Genomic DNA, 22,824 nt, shown 5'->3' on the forward strand with positions numbered 1-22,824 from the left:
AAATTAAGCCTCTGAAAACAAATATTAAGTAGCATGGGTTTAAACCCAGCTGCCTGGGGTCCTCCAATGGAAACATCTGTTATAGCTGATACTCATTAATGACTATTCTTATGCTTCAGCTATTTAACCAGATCTAAATTCATCCAAACGTGCTATCAACCCACATTCAGAACCATGCCAAGCACATATTTGGGATGCAATAAATATTTATTTATGAATATTTCATATCTCCCAATTTTTATATAAGAATTCAAACTACCTAATATAAGAAAACAATGTGAGAACATGATATAATAGAAAGAACCTGAAAGAGCTGAGTTCAAATCCTGTCTCTGAGACTCACTAGATGTGAGACCCTGGGCAAGTATCTTAATTCTCTGAGACTCAATTAACTCATCAAAGGAAATGAAGACAAGGATAACACCACTCTCACAGATTCTGGCGAGGATAAAATTTAAAAGTATATATGAAGTGTTTTTTTAAACATATAAAGATTAGGCACTAAATTTATACAATTCCAGGGCAGACAAGAAATTACTGGTTGCTGTACCCCGGACAGAGAGGTCATTGCCCAGATAATACAAAGCCATTTTCACTGGTGTATCATGCCTCTGTAGCAGGCCTATGATCTGTTTCACTAACTCCCCATCTATTTTATTCTGTCTAGATGGTCCACAGCCTAGTCCTGGGATAAACTTGCTGCTGTTTGTGCTCTTCACCCAAATGCGTGACACCATGCTTTCCTCTCTGACTCCAGAATTTCCTTCCAAATGCTCCTTAGCAAGTAGCATCATCTTTCTTGCATCTTCCTTTTATCGACATTATTTCTTTTGAATAAGGTATACAGCCCTAGAGCCATAATCCCACCATGACTCAGTTATCATTCTTTATTGCATCAGACCACCATCTCATCTTGCTTGTCTGGCCAGACTTTGTGCCTCCTGTGTGGATCTTCCAAGGCTTAGAACAGAGCCTGGCATGGAACAAAAGTGTTTTAATTGATTGATTTTGACATTATGTCCCCGGGAAAGCAGAATGCTTGCCATAACCTGGTCTTAGAGTTCTTGTAATTACTCCACAAGGCAGTTCTTTGATAGTGGGTGATAAAGCGTTAACCTCAGGTTATTCTACAGACTTACACCTGGCAGTGTGCTTCTGAGGACACGTCTGTGCTCAAGCTAGATGGAACAAACAGATTTAATGTCATTGTTGTTCAGTGGCTCTAGTAATGTTCGTCTCTTCATGGCCCCGTGAAATACAGCAACCAATACTGTCCATGAGGTTTTCTTGGAAAAGATGCTGGAGTGGCTTGCCATTCCTTTCTTCAGTGGATTAAGGAAAACAGAAGTTAAATGAATTGCCCAGAGCCATACAACTGGATTTGAAATTGGGCCTTCCTAACTCCATGCCCAGTGCATTATCTACTGAGCCAACTAGCTGCCTCCAATGGGAAAGATGCCTTCACCAAATCACTAGAGGGTTGCAGGAAATCCCAGGTTGACTTCTCCTTTGTATTTATCTTAAAATTAAACCTGAATCCAAAAGGAGGGAATAAAGGCCTGAGAAATATTTCAATTTAAAAATCTCACTTCTCATGATGAGAAGTCATTATATGACTTGGTTTTTGTGGATGTTACTTTCTAATTAGTAGTATATTATTTGGTTCACTTGAAGTAATCAGTTTATTGAAATTTAAATAACCTAACAGAGTATAAGCTTCCAAAACAAACTACGTTTGCAACGCAAGACAGCAAAAAAAAAAAATTTCACAGAATTCCAACTTTATCCTAGACTGTTTGGGAATAATATCAATTTAATGACCAAAGAATGATTGTTAAGAATCTACCAGCACATGATGCTGTATTAAGCACAAGATGAGCGAGTTTAATCCAGTCCCTGACCTCATAATCTGAGACAAAACTAAAATTTAAAATATATATTTGGGATTTCTATGCATTACATATAACTATCCAGACTGTTGAACTTGCTATCAGGAAGACTGAAATATACATTCTGTCTCAGATATCTAGCTGTGTGACTCTGGACAAATCTTATAACCTGTAAGTCTCAGTTTTTTCATCTGTAAAATGGTCTACCTATCTCACGAGGTTGTGGTGAGGATCAAATGAGGTAATCTATCTAAAGCACTATGCAAACCTAAAAGTGTAACACAAATGTTAAACATCATTATTTTTATAATTGTTATTCATAGCATTTGTCCTATAGTCAAACAATGAATGAAATAGGGTAGTAGATGGCTAAACTTGTTATTAATAAGACTTAAGTCTGAATTTTGCTTCAAACTCTTATTGGCCACAGAGTCTTTGTTACATCTATGAATAAAGGGATTGAACTCAATGGCTCCAACAATCCCTCCCACTTCTAACTCTACAATCTATGAGCCAATGACTCTAAGGAGAAAATATTCACATTCAGTTAGGACCAGCAAGGAAATCTAGCCCGTCTTCTATTGATTGAATATTTTTAATAAGTCTAATAATAAAGTTCTCCCCCTTGATATTCCAAGTACCAAGCAATAAATGAGTAACAATTTTTTAAATGAAAATTTAAAAAAGCAGAAAGGTTGAAAGATTTGGACCTATCTGATCAAATTACCTAAAAATCCAAAAGAAAAAATGAAAAGTAAAAATTTACTTTTCCTTAGGAATGAAACACTTTTAGCTTAAAGCTTTTCTTTTTATATTGCCTGGTAAAAATGCAGTTAAAATATCACATAAATCCAAAATTAAATTTTCAAATCCCAAATCGAAATTCCTGGAAATTACATCAAAATGGCAGACTTAAAGGAATCTATTATTAGTAGATTTGAGTGAACTAACTGCCAGGAAATGACATAGAGGGAAATCTACAGACACAATGAATAGCTTTAAAATAATGCTTTAGAAGCAACTTAAGTGATTCCACATTGTATAACATTGATATGGACTAGAAGTTTCAACGGACCAAATGAAGGAATTGGGTAATGTGTTAGATTGAATCTAACCTCTCAACTGGGAAATATTCAGATAGCAGTAACTAATGAGGCTTTTCTAAACGTCCCTACATGTCTTTTAAACGCTAAATCTAGGCAGCTGGATAAAATAAACAGGAGGCAAAGCTCCCCAAATTACTTAGAATGTTCTTAGAGATGACTTAACTTTTCCCCAACATTCTAGATGGACCAAATAGAAAAGAAGACTAATTTCAAGCATTTGTGAACAATATGCTTCAAGGATGAGGAAGTTCTTACAACAACAAAATATTAAATATTTGAGTCTTTACTGTGATGACTTCCGAGAGTCACTCCAACAACGAGATTCTAGGAGTCTACAAATTCACCCTCATCATTTCTTAGCTAGCTTGTTGGACAGATCCCCTAATTCACATCTTTGCCTCAAGCCTCTCCTATAACGCCGTGATGTTCCTTAGGCGCACATCGGACCAGGTCTCTCCCCTTCTCATTCAGTGCCATTTGCTCCCTACGGCCTCTAAGATCAAACACAAATTCTTCTTCTTAGCTTGGAAAGCTCTTCACCACTTGGCAGCTCCATCCCTTTCCAGCCTCACTGGCACCCCAGTCCAGCCAGACTGGTCTCTTCCTAACACTTGACCCTCCGTCTCTCCCACTGCCGAGGCGCCTCTGTGTTCCTGACGTGCCCTCCCTCCTTACGGCTGACTCCAGCTCAGGCACCTTCTTCTACAAGAAGCCTTTTTTGATACCTCTTGCTGCTGGGACACTCACCTAAAATTACCCTGCATTTAACTGCTCTGGGATCGCTCTTTTTATTTTTATTCTACATATTATTGTTGTCTTGACCACAGCTTGTGTCTCATGGACAGCAGAGATGGGCTTATCCATTGAACCTAGAGCCTGAGGGCCTTGTACCAGGCTTGGTAATATAGTAGATATTTAATAAGTAATAATAATAGCTAACATACATGTAGTGCTTTAAGGTTTACAAAGCATTTATAAAGTATTTACAATGACTCAATGATTCATTGAATCTTTATCCTGGAAAAAGATTTAATTTTGGTCCCCACTCTACAAATGAGGTAACTGAAGTTGATTTGTCCAGAGTTACATAGCTAGTGATTGCCTTAGGCAGGATTTGAACTCAGGGTTTCTGAACCCCAAATATACTATTGCACCCTGCACCACCTACCTACCCCCATGTTAAAAAAAGGTTGGCTGAGAGACTGTGCAGCTCTGCATGATACACTTATCTTTGTCTACATTATCTCCTGTCCGCCAATGGGCATCTACCTTTGAAATCCCTTCAAAGCCGAAAGGGCTAGGGGCTCTATAGTGAAACTTGTTTAGAACCCCACACCAGGAAGTGATCCTTATTCTTTCCCGGGCTCTCTCCCCTTTAAAAGCGCTTGCCCTAGCTCTGGAATAATTTATTCTGAATGCGTGTCTTTCTCCCTGCCTTCTTATTCCATAACAGACTGGAAGCATCTTGAAGGCAGGTGCTTTTCATCTTTCTTTGCACTTCTGCCAATAAATGATAACAATGAATATATATGTAAATACATAAAAATAATAAAGTACCTTACACATAATTTGTGCAAAATTAATGTTTGTTAAATCAAATTAAATTAAATTGGCTACCTAAAATAACGGAAGTTTTAAGAATCCATGCTCCTCATCAATCTGAGAGGGACAGCTCAAAATTTAAATTTCTCTAAGCAACAGGCTTTCCTACTGTGGCCATGTTGGAAGGAGAGAAAGGGAGATTGCAGAGGTCTGTTAGAGGCAGGATACCAAATACTACTTCACCACCTGGGTCAAAGAACTATCAGGAAGGTGTGGGAGAAGCCATTTAGCCTTCTGAAGACAACTGTCAGGAAAGGACTGGAGGGAATATAATGCAATGTGGGCAGTTACATTTTTATGCAAGTGATTTAATTTTTAAAAAAATGTTTCAGTCTTCTGGGGAAGAAACAGAATTCAGATGTTAACACCCTCCCCAGAGAAGTCTCCATCTCCATTTCCAGACACATTTCCTTTTAACTACAAGATACAGTTATTATGTAGACAAGGTGAGATGAACTTTCAGGAAATCTGGTCCATCTACTTAGTTCAAAAAAATAAAATGTTAGTTGGCATGATTTGCTCATTAGGAAGATGTCCTGAGAAGACATACTATTATTAGAGCCCTTTAGGACACTAACCTCTAGTCTGCCTGGAATTCAGTTTCATTACAGGCTGACTCTCTCCAAAATATGATTTTAAAATTTTATAATGTTGTAACATTCTGAATAAGTTCAAGTATTCATTTGGCTAGTATATGTTATTGTGATTTGCAGTTTTCACAGGTGAAAAAAGTACTAATTAGAATATGAGGTATAGCAGCCAGAACTAAGAGCTGTAGTGATAAATTATATTAATGCATTTCAGGAAATGCCCATATCAGCAGACAAAATGCATGCTGAACATAGAATTTTTTTTGCTATATGCTGGCTCAAGAGACATTAAAAGCTTTAGAACTTTGCATGAAAAGAATTTAATTTTAATGCAAAAGTTGGCTGCGAAGTTCTTCTATACTTCACAGGTGTTCTAATAAATTAAACTAATTAAGATGCAAGAAAAATTCTAACAAAATAGTCTACATTATGCTGTGATAACTCTCCTACACCAGTGTTTCATGGATTAACATATGAATCCATTTCCATTATAAATGTAATTATTCATTATTCTAATTTAAGATAGAAACAAGAGAGGCGGCTGTCTAAACTGGATCACGGAGCAGATGTCATTTTCTCATTTCTGACTTATAAATCCCTAAAGCACACTTAAACATTTTCTTTTTTTAAATTTATTTTTCTAATTTATTATTTTTTTAGCATTGTTTTCTTTTTAAATTTTGAGGTCCAGGTCTCTCTTTCTCCCTCTCAAGCCTCCCTTACCCCCTGAGAAGGCAAACAATATATCAATTATACATGTGAAATTATAAAAACATATTTCCATATTAGTATATCACCAAAAAATGAGAAAATTATACTTCACTTTGCACTCAGAGTTTACCAGTTCTCTCTCTAGAGATGGATAGTATTTTGTCAACATGAATCCTTTGGAAATGTCTTGGATTATTGTATTGATCTGAGTAGCCACACTGCTTCTCTCCCAGTTCGTCTCACTTCACTTTGCATCAGTTCATAAAAATCTTGCCATGATGTCTCCCACATCATTTCCCATGGCAAAAGAGTACTCCATTCACAATCATATGCCCCAATTGTTCAGCCATCCCTCAACTGATGACCCTCTCCTCAATTTCCAATTATTTGCTATCACAAAAAGAGCCGCTACACATATTTTTATACAAACAGGCCCTTTTCCTTTTTCTTTGGGATCCTCTTTGAATACAGATCTAGTAGTGGTCTTGTTGAGTTGAAAGATATGCAGTTTTATACCCCTTGGGTACAGTGCCATAGTCGCATGGATTGTTCTCCAGAATGGTTGTATCAGTTCATTAACCCACCAACAATTTAGTAGCATACCTATTTACCCTTATCCCCTCCACCTTTTGCCATGTCTGAAAGGTATGAGCTGGTACCACAGAGTTGTTTTAATTTGTCCTCTAATCCATAGTGATTTAAAGTGTTGGGGGGTTTTTTGTTTTGTTTTGTTTTGTTTTGTTTTTTTAATAAGACTATAGATACACTTAATTTCTTTTTTTTTGAAAACTGCCTGTTCATATCCTTTGATCATTTATCAAATGGGGAACGGCTCTTATTTTTATACATATGACTTAGTTCCTTATATACTTGAATAAGATCTTTAACAGAGAAACTTGCTGTAAAATTTTTGGATATTACTTCATTGTCAGTGGTACCTTTCAGCGAAATATAATTTCCCTGGATATCTCTTTCAACTAGGTTTAATTTTGCTTTTTTTGGTCTGAGATCATGGCCACATCTGCCCTCTTCACATCAGCTGAAAATAAGTCTGCTCTCACCCTTCAGTTTTGTGTGTGTCCTTCTTCCCCAAATGTGTCTCTTGTACACAACATAATGTTGGATTTTTGTTTCCAATCCATTCTGCTATCTGCTTCTGGTTAACTCATCCCATTCCCATTCACAGTTATTATCTCTGGGCATTTCCTTCATCCCATTTTCCTCTCTTTATCCTCCTCCCTCTCTTTTTATTCCATCTCTTCTCAAAAGGGATCACTGCCTCCCCCAATCTGCTCTGGCCATTTCCGCCCCTCTCCCCATTGTCATTCTGCTTTCCTGCAGCCACAAGCACTAGTGCCCCTCTTAGCCCTGTGGTTGTGACCAAGGCCCCTGCTCCTCTGTGTCTGAGGAGTCCAAGAACTGCTCTCTCTGCCCTGGGACTGTGACCAAGAACTGTTTATGGGCAAGGGAGTTGCCAATCAGTACCACTGTGCCCAGTGCCAGCAAAGGGCTCCCAGGGATCTCTTTCTGGCCACTTGTCTAACCCCCTTGTCGTCTCTGGACTGACCACATCCGAAGCTGTCCCTGCTGCTGCCGTCATCTTCCAGGGGAACTCCCGGCACTCTGAGCCTGCACCCATCCCAAGTTGACCGACCTCCCCTGTGGATCTCCTGAGCTGCCTTAGGGTGGAAAAATGTCTCCCTCTGACCTTCTGTGGTCTGTGCCACTTCAAAATTTGATTCGAGGTATATTTTTAAAGTTGTTTGGAGGAGAATATTGGGGAAGTTCAGCTGGATGCTGGACTCTGTGTTGCCATCTCTCAGTTAGATATTTTCACAGCAAAACACTTTTGTACTTAGCTGTCTTTGGTAGCGTCTCTGTGATGACCGAGTTAGCACCCTGGATACCTTAGAACCAGCCAAAGTCAGGATAAGCAAAAGTCCTTGGTCTTTAATCTTGGTCTTTAGTGATAGAAGTCAAGGGGATGGACACAGGAGGTCTGTGACCTCTCCTCTTCCTCTCCTGCCAAGAAATGACTCTGGCTAGTCTCACTGCACCTCCCAGTCCCTCCCACAATTCTCTGTATACACCAAACAATTGGGCCAGCACAGAATAGTGGGAAGGGCCATTTTCTTAGCATATTCTAATAGAGTATTGTCCAATTGGCAATTAGCCTTAAGTGCTCGATTGTCTGACCTCAGTGCATTGACTCAAGAGTTTCAGCTCTTTACACATCTCCAAAAATGAAAGCAGCCTACCCATAGATATATTTTTTCTATATCTAGATTTTACCACTTTGTGTGAACAGTGCTTCCCACAAGCCTGAAGGATCTCAGCCTCTTTTTATCTGAGAGAAATAACTGTTCATAATATCACAGATTAGGAATCTAGAGCTTACAGCATCCTTCTGAAGCTTAAGAATGGGTGGATCAGTGATTTGCCTAAGAGCACATAGACATTAAGCACCAGGGCCACTCCACCTAATTCTGTGAGGGAGGGAAGAGGAAGGGTTAATATTCCCATTGTGCAGCTCAGAAAGATTAAATACCAAAGATAATTACTAAGACAGTTGGGTTACTTGCAAATTTGATAAGGTAGGTGCAGGTCATGGGGAATTCCCTTCAACTAGAGTTTAATGCAAAATAATAAAGTTCACAAAATTCTTAAAGAATTAAAATGTGCTTCCCAGGGTTCTCTAGACTAAACATCCCCAGGTCCACTAATTGACACACATATGATAAAGACTCATGACTCTTCACAATTCTGGTTTCCACACCTCTGGACACTTCCCTTTGAGTCACTATTCTTCCCAAGATGTCCTGACCCAGATGGGTCTGACAAAGATAAAGAACAATGAGGCAATCATCTCCTTCCTGCTGGACACTATGGTCCTCTTAATGCAATCAAGATTTTTTTTTTTTAGCACATGGAGTTAGACTCCTTGGTCCGTGTTGGCTGCTGCATCAATATTACTGATTTATGTCAAACTAACAGTCTACTGAAATACCCAGTTTTCAAACAAATAGTTATTTCACTATGCCTTGAAGTTTTGACTCCAAGTGTAAGATTTTCCATTTATTCCTATTCAATTTTATCTTAGTACATTTTGGAGAGTTCTAGCCTCTAAGGTCCTTTTGCATCCTTATTCTCTCTCTCTCTCCCCTTCTCTCTCCTTATATCTCTCTCTCTCTCTCTCTCTCTCTCTCTCTTTTTCTCCCTGTGTTTCTCTCTCTCTCTCTCTCTCTCTCTCTCTCTCTCTCTCTCTCTCTCTCTCTCTCTCTCTCTCTCTCTCTCTCTCTCTCTCCTCCCATAGTATTATCTAGAATTTTGTTTGGATGTTTTTTGCTTTCTTTATTTTTCTTATATATTTTTTTCATCCATTCATTCAAATAGGGGCTTACCTTTTCTAGGGAATTCTTCCACTAGGACTCTGCACTGGATCTCTCTCTTGACAATAACCAAAACCTTTGGCAAGCATACATCATTCCTAATCCTCATTTTTCCTCTACCCACAATACCTGGAATTCCTCCACTCTGCCCCACCCCACTGAAAGAATAGAAAATGAAACTGGAAATAAAACTAGAGCCCGAGAGCCTTTTTTAGTTTGTCATGTTTTCTGATCCTCTTCAGCTAAAGTCATGAAGTAACATTGAATGCACACTTAAAAACAAGTAATAAACTCACTCTTCTATTTAGTCTACTAGTGGCTAATGTGGAAAACTAGCAAATCTTTCAGCTCATGAAGTCCAGTAGCAAAAAATGAGTACAAACTTCATGAATGAAATGTGAATGGATAAAATTACCTGTACAGAGATATCAAATTCTTGGGTAACCTTACTTTTATTTTTTTTCTTCCTTCTGTATGGAATGGCCTCCCCAAATCTTCAAAAGGAAGACATAAGGCACTCTCAATATGTTATAGTTATACCCAACAAAGAAGACTCAGACAAAAAATATCAAACTCTCAGAGAAGACAATCTATAAACCATTAGCCCTATTTCCAAATTCTAAACATAAAAATTCTAAGTACCACACTTGCATAACTCTTTACACAGAAAAGAATCAAAATTAAGTATTATGGACATATGAGAAGAATATGCCCTTGATATCTTTTGAAATGTATTTCCAAAATGTAAGTGTAGTATTTTGTTGTCAAAACAATATTACTGAGGCAAATGAAGAGACTGATGTCCTTGGTCCTGCTGTTCAGAGAGTTGATCATTTTGTCTTAAAAGCCCAAATCACAACTATATAATCAATATAAATCACATGATATTTACTTTGTATTTCAAGAGGCCAAAGGCCTACACTTGCAAAATTATCTATAAGGGTTATCAAGATATAGTTGAAATACATTAGCCAATCAATTGCTAACAATGATTTTACTAAATGGATCTGAAAAAATGTAAGGAGTGGGTATTTCTCTCTGCTGAGTATAATTTAACCATAAAGTCACCATTTGGAGAGCACAATACAATAATAACCATTTGCTTATGAAATATGATTTTGGGAAAAAACAAACAAGTGGAGAAGAAAGCAGGGAAAGCATCAACAGTCATGCTACCTAAACACTTAAGCTAAAATCTTAAGGCTTTTAGTCACAGTGACTAAAAAAATAAATTAGGCACAAGGAAAGGGTCTTTCCTAATTTTTTTTTTTTGGTCTTCTTGCTTTCTCTGGGAACTCAATAAGAGGGCTGCACTGGAATGCATGGCAAAGCCCAGCTCTGCCACTTAGTATCTCTTATTGGTCTGGAACAAATGGCTCAATCTTTCTGGGCCTTGATTTCCTCAACTATTAAAAAAGGGAAAGACTTAATGACGTATGGAGTTTCTTCAAGCTCTAGGTCTGTGATTCTTTGACTCTAAAACTTAAATTTTGACTCTAAAAGTTATCCTTAGTAAAAGAAATAAAAATGAATCATAATATGGTTCCCAAACAAAATTCTAGAAAATAAAATGAGTGGAAAGGACTTGTACCTTGAAAATGTTTCCACTCAAGACTGATGGTTAGTATATACCAAAGCATCTACTTCTGCTTAAAATCATCTTTAAAATATTTAAATATGACAAAAGGATTTTATAATTCATCCTCAGTATTCTATCTTCTACTTTTTATTTTTAAAAAATTAAGGGATATGGAGATGAGGGACTCAAAAGTTCCTAGAAAAATTTGAAGATTCTTTTTTATTATATATCACATTTATAAATCATCTTAATAGATGGAATTAGAAAAGAAACACTACATGAAGAAAATGGAAAAAAGAAAATAACAATAAGAATCAAATCCAAGGAACAGTCAGAATGAGGTGTTGTCATTTTAAAACAGTTGGAGTGCAACTACCCCAAGAATGATTGGTAATGGTAATTGATTATAAGGGCACTGAAAGTTCTGAAAAGAGTATCACAGCTCAAATGACAAATTTGTGTCAGGAAGATTACATTCTAAGGAAAAGCTTCATTCTCAGTTACATCCATAGGCAGCTCTTGAGTATCATGCTGATTGAATATTTTAAATTTAATCATTATTTTCCAAATAGGCTCTCAGTCAATTGTAAAATAGATTCTGAAAGGTTTTAAAATTTAACAAGCTACCAACACCTTTATTATTTTTCCCCTTGTACTTTTCTCACTCCACTCTCTATCTATGACTCTGCTCCTTTTGAACTCCAGAACAGGAGTTCTGGATATATTGTCACTTTGGATCTCATACCCTGAAGCTAAATCAAGTTTTGGAGGGCAGGAGAGCAGAGTGCCAAACTCCTCCTGAAGACTTCCTTTAGAGAGGGCAAAAACTGTGCTCAGTTCACCCCACTTGGCATTTGCTGCCTGGACTGGTTTCACCTCCAGGACTAACTCATCCCTTCCTAAATTCACCACCAGGCTGTGAACCCAATCCCTAACTGACACCTCTTCCCTCTCTGACTGGAAGTCTGGAGGGCAGAGTACCAAATCCCTCCCAATGCCTTTCTTTGCAAAAGGCAGAAATCAGACTCGTCTCACTTGGCATTTGCTGCTCTGCCTGGTTTCGACTCTTCAGAACAAGATGTCCCCACCCTGGATACTTGGACATCCTCTTGTGTTATCTGCCACCCCTGCCCCCTTCTTTTTCAACTTCCTCTTGGGCCTTATTTCCACCTATTAGATTCTAAGGCACCTGAGTAGTTCTTGGATTGTAAGCTCCTGGAAAGTTTTGTTTTTTCTTATTTGTATCCCCAACACTTACCACAGTAGCTAGCGCATACTAATGTTTACTGAATTACATTGAATTTTTTAGAATACACACAAAGTAATTTGAATACTTCTGAAAAGTACCAATTTAAGAAGCCTTAGAGACTTGATGAAATACTTTTAAGAAAAGTTACAGCAAAACAAACATTTCTTTCTTAAAACACTTCCTGCCAGAACAGTACTCAGCAAGAAGGGAAACACAAAGCTTTGATATGACACAGGCCTCTGCCTTCAATGAGATATTAAGGAGATAAGATAAACACATTGTGGTTAGCCCCCAAAAAGTGACTTATGAGATTGGGGACAGGAAGAGAAAAGCCAATAACAAATGGAGAATATTAAGAGAAACTTCTGGCAAAAGGCGGCACTTTAGAGAATTTGAAAACATTGAACAAGTGAAGAGAAAAGGGGCCTAGAAAACAAAGAACCTGAGAAAAGACATTGATTACAAGGGTACAAGCTTATGTTTGGAAGGCACAGAATGGTCCAGTTTGGGAATAATATGAGATAAAGATGAAACCACGTTAGGAGAAGGGTCTTAAATGTTAAGTTGCAGAGGGAGATACTATGCTAATAATCTAAATGTAGAAAATTAATAAGAAATAATTGATTATGTCTATAAAATATACTGATCCCCTTGAACAAAGTTCTGCCATGGGCATCTAAGCTAAAATGCTCAGCTTTTTACATATTTAATAAATGCTTATTTCCAAATAGCAAGTATTTAATAAAGCTTATCCTCTTCTCCTCCCAAATTAAGCAAACAAAAAACCTTTAGTATCCAGAACGTCAAACAGAAGGTGAGAATAAATCATGACATAGCCTATGAATTGGAGAAGAAAGCGAGATGACCACATAAAAGCAGATACCTCACACCTTTTTCACATTTTTCTATGATATTATAAATAAGGCTAAGATAAACTGCTAACATTCCAATTCCTTCCCGCAAGATGACATATTCCTCAGCCCTTTACCTACCCTGACCCCATTCCACATTCCACATTTCCTTTCTATCACTGCATGATGCATCTTCATGTATTTTCTCCTCTCTCACTTTCTCTGCTTCAAACACATCAAATATTCATGGTGTTAATAGTAACAAAAATTGCACCAAATCCATTGTCCCCCTGGTTCAGCCAAGTGTACATGAATTTCAGTTCCTTCTCTGCATGAAAATCATACTTTGTCCTTTATCCTCTTTCCTCTGGAAGGAGACTGGAGTTTCTTGTATATCGTTTGACTTCAGCCCTGAGTTTACTTTACACTCACAGATATGTACTATAATTTTTAGAGAACTGTAAAATTGCAACAGCAATTCACTCAGAGAGTCACAGTGGTATTAATTTCGCTGCTTTGGTTAAAATAAAAACCCTGTCCAAATCCCAATAGAATGACATTTATCTTGACAATGGTCATCCATGCAGCCCTGCATTGGGCTAGTTATTATTTTGACTACTGCTTCATCTGATATCATTAATTCAGGCTGAACTTTTTTCTACTATCTATTGTCTTTCATCGGATTTTGTAGGAAACAATATAATCTTTTTTAGTACCTATTGATTGTCTTTTTTTTTCTAGCTTCAACAAAATATTACTAAAGAGAAATTTTACAGAGTATAAAACAGAATTTTTATAAGTTTGTTTCAACACTAAGGCAAGCAAAATTTTATCTAGAAATCTAAGTTATCCATTTTAAGGGTATTGCTTAATTTTGAAACTCCCAAACAATTTTGGTCGTTTTTCCTCAAGGCAAGAATTACTTTTGAATAGCTAAACATACCAGTGCAGACCTGTTAACACATGAGAAAACACATTTTTTTTCTGCTGGGATAAATAAAAGGCCTCTGGGGTACATAATATTATAAAAGTAACTAGATCCCAATATTATGTCCCATTTCTACACATTCTCCCTCCTACTGTCCCCATTTTACATAATGAGCTCCAATGAGCTAAGATAGGAGAAATCAACTTTATTGACAAAGAAAACATTAGTTGCTAAAAGAATTCACACATTGAGCAAGAAAATTATAATAATACTTGAAGAGAAACATGGGCTTATAGCTTCTATACACAATTTAAAACTGCTCTAAGATAAAACTGAAATGACAATCCTTGTATAGTATGGGACTGCATCCAATTACAAATGTCATAACTAAAGCTACATAATAATCTCAGGAAACTTCAGAGAGTGTGGCCTTTCTCCCTTGGCTCCCCCCACCCACCTACTGCTAGTATTCCTCAAGAGACTTTCTAAACTAACGCATGCTCCTATTCTGCTTCTTACCCTATTTTCAAGAACCAGAAAAAACAATTTTCAGGCATATCAATAATTTTTTTCTGACATTCTTAAATTTTCAAGTCTGACAACTTAACTTCAACTATCCTGACTTCAGCAATAGCCTTTTTCAAAATGACAGATGGTTTTTCTCCAACCATTTCCAACAAACATTTCTTGAGCAAACATCCTTCTTTGATCAAAGCCAAGTTTCTCCTATCACTGAAGCCCACAAGGGGGGTAATGTTGAAGATCCCAAGAGAGTACTGGGGTGATTATAAGGCATTCTATTTCAGTTTCCAAGAAAATTCACACAGTGAACTCTGACGGTTCATCCAGTGAAAGGACGATCGTATGGAGTGAGCCAGAAGGCTCTATTTTATCACCTGTCATGTTCAATGTGTGTATGAAGTCATTTAGAGAAATAGTCAGGCATTTGGGGGCTATCATACCTTTTTTATCTGACTCTGACAGCTCAATCTGACCACCTGTCCACTGCCTGACAGATTTGGGGGCCGAGATCACACAAAACTGGTTGAGATTCAACCCATAAAAGGCAAAAGGGATTCTGGTAGACAGGAAGCAATATGTGCATAATGAGGCTGGGTTATCAAGTGTCCTACATTTGAGGCTTCATCTGTCTTGCAGTCTTGAGATTCCCAGCTTCTTCTGGAGTTTTCAGGGGCAGGAAGAGAGGAACGTTTTTCTAAATAAGTTTAACAGACTGTGGCACCCTTGTGCACTTTTCTAGATGTCTTTCTTTCTAGCCTCCAGGTGGGATTTCTACAAAGCACTTGAGATGCAGCTTGCCTAAAACCAGGCAGCCTATGATGGAAAACACAACTTCAGAGACAGCAAAATGTATTTGTTTTCCATTATTTGCACCATACTATTTAACATTTGCTTCTGAATATAACTCCAAGTGCAAATTTGAATTTATAAAGGCCAATAAAATAATAATGAAGCCACAGCCCATGCCCATTTCTCTCGCACATGTATGCATGTATTCTCTTAATAACTGTTGTACTCCTATTCAAAGTTGCCAACTTTTCAATTTATGGAGGTAAAGAAAAAGCACTTTCTATAGAGAACCCAATCCCTGACACTTGACTACTCCAAAGGGACAGATAAACTCCAGTTTAGTTATCTTATGTTCTAGTAGAAGATCTTTCTGGTTAAGCTGCCATACCTCACTAATGCAAGGCAATGGGAATAGTGTTATGCAGCTTCCTTCTTAAGTCTTAATCATCAGCGCTACAAAATCTTCACTAATGAAATGCTTCAGCTAATGTGGTATTTAAAACAGCCTCCAGATAAAAGTTTAAAAAAAAGACACTTCTTCTAGAAATGCAAATGATTTAATTTCCACAGAAGAAAAGAATAACTCAAAATTCTGTCTATTCTTAAAAATAACCCTCAATGACAAGCAATTTGGTTCAGAATAATATTATTACATCTCATTGAATGTTAAGAATGGGGCCTTAAGGGGGCAGCTAGGTGGCTCAGTAGATAGAGCACTAGCCCTGAATTCAGGAGGACCTGAGTTCAAATCTGGTCTCAGACACTTAACACTTCCTAGCTGTGTGACCCTGGGCAAGTCACTTGACCCCAATTGCCTCCACCAAAAAAAAAAAAAAAAGAATGGGGCCTTGAATGTAATCTATAAGAACCTCCCTGTTTTTCACATCTCCCACCCCTCCAAAATCTTATGTTAATTTCCCTGCGTCTCCTTGATCCTACACTTTACCCCGATACTCACAGACCTCAACACTCTTCTGGCCTCCTTTATTCTTCCTGAAGACACATTATTCTTAGCATCCTCTTATTTCCGACTCCTAGATCATCCTATGCAACAAACATTTGACATTTCCTAAGTTTAAATTCCAAAAAACTGAGGGAAGGAGAGAGAAAAATGCTATCCTATTGTGAAAAGTGGGGGAAAAAACAGCTTTACTGAAAACTCCTATTTTGTAGTCACTAACAATTAACCACATAAAAACAAATGGAAAAATACCAAAAAGGGATTATAATGGAAGATCACAGAAGGTACCAACATGGTTTCATCAAGAACAAGTTATGCCAGATTAAACTTTCATTTCCTTTTCATATGGGATGCTAAATTAGCAGATGAGGGGAATCCTTTGTCTATAGGCTACCTAGGTTTTAACAAAACTTTTGATCAAGTATTCCATATTATTCTTGGAGAGGTAGTGAAGAGATATGGATTAGACAGTAATATTACTGAATGGATTCAGAACAAGGTAAATAAACATACTTAAAGAGTAGTGGTTAATGGTTCCATGAGAATATGGCAAGAGGTGCCTTGGGGATCTGTGCTTAGCCCTGAGAGGTTTAACAGATAGTATGGTATTAACAGATGAGACAGTATTTTCAACAGATTGACTGATGACACAAAGCTATGAGAATAGCTAATATACTGAATAAGAGGGTCAGGATCCAAAAGGATTTTGACAGGATAAAGCACAGCAGTCCATCTAATGAGATAAAATTCAATTGGGATACATATAAAGTCTTGAATTTAAATAGAAAAACATTTTCTCATATGGGAGAGAAACAGATAGGTAGAAGTTATTTTGAAAAGAATCTGGGTGGAGGAATTAATGAATTACTAGGTCAATATGAGTGAGATGTATAACATGACAAGCAAAAAAGCTAATGGGATTGTGCACTACATTGCTCCCAGGAAAAGGAAGGTAACAGACCTGCAGTTCTCTTTGCTTATCATATCCCATCTGGAGACCTTTATCTAGTTTGGGCCACATGGGATAAGATAGAAAGTATCTAGAGAAAGACAATCAAGCTGGAGATGGGCCTTGGGCCACAACACAGGACAATTGATGCAAGGACCTGGGTATGGTTATCCAGCAGAAGAACAGCCTGAAGGAGGCCATGACAGCTGTCTTCAAGTATCTGAAGGGATGCCATCAAAAGAGAAATTAGATTGGTTCTGTCTGACTTCACAATAGAATGGGTAGAAACTGGCAAGAAACAAAGTGTACCTTGATATCAGAAGAATGTTTCTAATTAAAGCTTGCAAAAATGGAATGGGAGAGGATGAGAGGCGGGAGGCTCCCCCTCCTTAGAGTTTTGGCGGAGCAATTGGCACAGTGGTGAGTTCTAAGGGTTGGACTGGATGGTTGCTGAGGTCTCCTCCAATATATACACACACATATACATACATACATACATACACACACGTATAATGGACACGTTGGTATTCTTGGCCTTTATTCTCTAAATCCAAGGTAATTTCAGGGTACTGGAGTAGAGAAATTTCTAACAAAGACTTTGAGATGTATCTAAAGCAAGTATTGATACACAATCCAAGCCATTGGGCCAAGGCCAGGACTCCCAGGATGCATCCAATAGAGTTTTTATGTTCTAGGCCATAATTGTACAATGTAGACTTTTAGTTTTTAGTCACCATAATAAACTGAGTACCCATAAAAGTGACCAGTGCAATGAGACTCCTCAAATCTCACCAATGACAATTTTGTCCAGCTCTTATTGCTGTCCCAAAAGCTTACTCTGGGAGTTCTCTGCCATTACTGCCATGTCCAAGGACTTTTTCTGGTGCCAAATGAATCAACATTATGTTATAGTGAATGTCTAGAAAAAAGCTGGTTTTCTAGCATTGTGTGCATTCTCTGAAAACTCTAAATCCTATAGAAAAACGCAATCCCAAAGCATACCCTAAAAAACAGATAGCAAAGTATCAATGTCAAATGTCACAAGCACTATAATGACTGTCACAGCTACCAACTGAAACTTACTGAAGCAATTCTGGGAGGGGGAAAAGTCTTACCTTGCTTGGCAACTGAGAAGCAACATTTCTCGGTTATGGAGCAAAACATATAAAAGGACCAGAAAAGCTTTCGCTCGAATGGAAGTTGAAGGGCTGTCAAACAGACGGATAACAGTAGTAACAAAGTCCTATAAAAGAGAGATGAAAATTATGAAGAAAACAAGAAATCAATATTCTTTCAGTAGGAACACAGTGTTGATTATCAAGAAAAAGATTGTAGAGGAGTGAATGGTAGGTTCAAATTTATTACTACAGTCACTGCACGAAATCATTGGGCAAAATAGATAATGCTCCACTTCAGCAAGGCCTTTAGAGCTGGAGAAATAGAGTGAAAATAGCAATGTGCAAAATACTTTACAGAGATATGTACACTGAAGGGCATCTCACTTATTCCACTGAAATAACTGCCTAACACCAAATGATAATAGTATTACTCTCCCTTCAGACAAATGAATTTTTGGAGTTCTAAATACTCATTCCTCAAAAATCTGTCTTCCTTATTATTTTTATGTAGTTCTGATGCAAACTTTTATTTGGGGGGGGGGGCAGAAAGCACAAGAAAGATAAAGAGATTTTTTTTGGAAGTTTCTAGCCCATCTGAAATAAAAATCTATGCCTGGATCTAGAAAATTTATTTTCATTGATCTCATAAGCCCAATCCTCTAGGCACTTACTGATACACAGACCTAAAATGCAGTATATTGAAAACTCACAAGACAGATATACTAGGCTTTACAAAGATTAAAAAGTTCTCTATAAAACTGTGTATACCCTTTGATACAGCAGCTTCACTTCTGAATCTGTATCTCAAAGAGATCAGAAAAAAGGGAAAAGGGACCACAAGTACAAAAATATTTGTAGCAGTTCTTTCTGTGGTGCAAGGAGTGCACGCCCGTCATTCGGAGGAATGGCCAAATAAGCTATGGTATTTGAATATAATGGAATGTTATTGTTCTATAAAAAATGATGAGCAGGCTGATTTCAGAAAAGCCTGAAAAGACTTACATGAACTGATGTTGAGTGAAGTAGGCTGAACCAGAAGAAAATTGTACAGAAGATCAGCAAGATTATGTGATGATCAACTAGGATCAACTTAGCTCTTCCCAGCAATAGAGAGATCCAAGACAATTCCAACAGACTTGGGATAGAAACTACTATCTGCATGCAGAGAGATTAAATGTGGATCAAAGCATACCATTTTTACCTTTTTTGTGTGTTTGCTTTTTCTTTCTTATAGTTTTCCCCTTTTGTTCTATTTTTTTTCTTTCACAATATGACTAACATGGAAATGTTTAAAATGACTGTACAAGTATAACATATCAGATTGCTTATTGTCTTGATGATGGGGAAGGTAAGAGAAGGAGAAAAAATAGGAATTCAAAATCTAACAAAAATTAATACTGAAAACTATCTGTACATATAATTGGAAAAATAAAATACTGCTGAATTTTTTTTTTAAATTTAAATTAAATTGGTCAACCTGCCATCTGGGGGAGAGATTAGGGGGAAGGAGGGGAAAAGTTGGAACAAAAGGTTTGGCAATTGTCAATGCTATAAAATTATCCATGCATATATCTAGTAAATAAAAAGTTATAATAAATTTTTAAAAATTATTTTTAAGAAACCAATGCTATGTTCATCTATTTTTTTCTGTTTTTTATCTCTCTCATATTTTTATTTCTTACTCTGATTTTTCTCTCTCAACATGATTTCTAAATAAAGTATATTAAGCATAAATAAAATTATTTTTAAAACACACAAAAAATTTAAATTAAATTAAGAAGTGCCTTTGTCAAAAGACTACTTAGATTTGGAAATATTTTCCTTAAAAAGAACAATGACTTGACCCATTCTTCCATTTGTGCCCTTCTATTACTAAGACCTTTCTTTTTGTTGACTTCAATGTATTTCTGAGACTTTTTCCAAGTATGAGTGCTCTGCCCTTGAAATGTACTTTTCCCCATAACTTTCATAACACTGGTTTTTCTCAGCTTTTTTTCAAACTGTCTTATTTCTGCCCATCAATTGGGGAATGGCTGAATAAATTGTGGCATGTGATTATAATGAAAAATTGTTATGCTAAAAGAAATGATGAGCAAGATGCTCTCAGAAAAACTTGAAAGACTTCTGTGGCCTGATGCAAATTGAAACATACTATAAACAAAATACCAGCAATATTGTAAGATGATCAGTTGTAAATGACATAATTATTCTCAGCAAAACAATGAATCAAGGCAACTCTGAAGGAGTTATGATGAAAAATGCTATTTATACCCAGTGTCTGAATATAAAATGAAGCATGCTTTTTTTTTTAAACTTTACTTTTCTTGAGGGTTTTTTGTCTGTTTTCTTTCACAACATAACTTTCATGGAAATTTTTTGCGTGACTATATATGTATAACCTATATAGAATTGCTGGCATTATCAATGGGAAGTGAGAATCTGGAACTCAAAGTTTTAAAAACTAAAATTTAAAAATTTTACATGTACCTTGGGGAGGGGGAATGAAGTGTTAATAAAGGAAAAACAAAACTGTTTTACTTCTCTTCTCCTCCTGCTGCACACTAATTCTGATGGACCCGAATACTCTAAACCAGGGGTTCTCAAACTACTGCCCGGGCCAGATGCTGTAGACCAAGGACTTTTATGCGGCCCGCTGGGTTATGGCAAATGGGCTGAGGGGCGGAGACAGAGTGTGAGCTTTTGTTTTACTACAGTCTGGCCCTCCCACAGTCTGAGGGACAGTGAACTGGCCCCTATTTAAAAAGTTTGAAGACCACTGCTCTAAGCACACCCTATTCTCAGGTCTATGCTCTCTCTCTGATATCATTCATTCTGGGAGTTTTTATACTTTGACAGCCTTAATCTCTAAACTAACAATTAGCATAGGACTTGTCCAGTCTTATGTTTCCAAATGTCTATAGGCCATTTATAGCCCAAATCATCACAGCAAGGAGAAAAATTGGGGCAGTATGAGTTTGTTGGTTATTTTTTAAGCAAGAAGCAAAAGCTATTACAACTAAGGCTAGATTCCCCCCCAAAAACAGATTTCCTGGACTAAAATATTTATTCAATCTAGAATAGGTATTTATATTTAGCTTTCTCTATTAATTCATATCATATCTCCTGCTAGATACTACTGAATAAATAAGCTACTTACTGGGACTATACCTGACTATAATGCATTAACTCTTTTTAATATAGCCCCAAAAATCAATGCAGGAAAAAAAGAATATTTAAAATTCTGAGACAATGAATTTTTTTCAAGTATTTAATTGTCAAGCACTGGAATAATTTGATTTGAAAGAGCAAAATTCAGATATGAAAAAATTCTTCTAACACAGCATCTTATACATAATTTAAAATCAAGCAAAATTTCTAGATAGATGCAACTATTGATAACTTTGTTCAGCAATCCTCTTATTACTGTTATCACATGAGGCATAAAACAAAGAGACTTATGCTTACTGCCGGCACTTTGTAGCTGTCATAGAGAATGATTTCTGAAAAATCCAAGTGGAAGAAAGATACCTTATAACAACTGAGATATTTTCTAAACCTTCTTGTTTCTGGATCTGGATGTTACCTGCTCAATATTTACGAGTGCTGTAATAATACAAGCCCTCTTCAATAAAGACCACAAACCCTAAGAAAGGGAAAAATCAAGTAGACAAGTATACATTAACACATGTAGTTGGATAAGCAGAGACAAGTGGTTACATCAAAACACCTATCTTAGATGAGTCCTACTTGGGTAATGAACTGGATTCAGAAGTAAACAGGCTGAAGTCAGACTGGATTATGTACAATGCTGTGAAGGAAATCAAGCTGCTCCCTCCTGGAAAAAGTCTTTTTTGGATAAAATAATCTTGGTAAATGCCAGTATGGATGCTAATTTTAGAATGATCAATCAATATTCATATAATAAGTGCTTTCTATGTGCCAGGCATTCTGCTAGGCTAGAGATACAAATACAAAAGCCAAAGTCCCTCCCTCAAAGAGCTTCCACTCTACTATATTTTAATGTCCAAAGAATCCAAACTATAAGTAACTCAAAAGACAATGTGAAAGGTATGTGGTCATTTCAGGAAGATTCAGTATATTCCCAATGATGAAATACATGCAGAAAATGCTCAATAAAATGCAAAGGAGTATGCTTAAGTATGGAAAATGAGTCATTTTCCAAGGGTAAGGAATAACAAATGGATAGCCTGAATGTTGAATTGCTAGGTATGAAACATTTAAAAAAATAAAAATAAAAATAAAAAGGTCTCTAATATGCTGAGTGGATACTCTGGAGAAATGATGGAAGAATTTGGACAAAAACACAGGATGAAAAGATATTTGGGTTATCATTTGTCTTACAAAAGAATAGTCCTGCGAACTAACAAAATAATTTATGTGTTACTGTGAAGGTCAAATGGGCAACTATTTGCAAAGTATTTTCTAAGACTTACATGAAAGAAATGGGCTATGATGCTGGGGAGGGGGTTATTTGTTTGTTTTGGGGCTTTGTTTTTACTTTTGCTTAGGAAAAATAAAAGTCAGTTTTACTTTTCTGCAAACTTGCAGTAGGGTCCAAAAAAATAAAAGG

At 36.9% G+C, this 22,824-nt stretch overlaps 1 protein-coding gene across 3 annotated transcripts in view; it reads right to left on the minus strand.

The window, feature by feature from the left end:
• ULK4 (unc-51 like kinase 4) overlaps window positions 1–22,824 on the minus strand; it is a 624,778-nt gene that overhangs the window by 425,319 nt on the left and 176,635 nt on the right. For all 3 annotated transcript variants that reach the window (XM_074272175.1, XM_074272174.1, XM_074272171.1), the window contains exon 22: window positions 18,231–18,358. In XM_074272175.1, coding sequence (XP_074128276.1) covers window positions 18,231–18,358 — 128 coding nt within the window. The remainder of the gene's footprint in view (window positions 1–18,230; window positions 18,359–22,824) is intronic.

Source organism: Sminthopsis crassicaudata, chromosome 5 (genome assembly GCF_048593235.1).
Source record: "Sminthopsis crassicaudata isolate SCR6 chromosome 5, ASM4859323v1, whole genome shotgun sequence".
Lineage (NCBI taxonomy): Eukaryota > Metazoa > Chordata > Mammalia > Dasyuromorphia > Dasyuridae > Sminthopsis > Sminthopsis crassicaudata.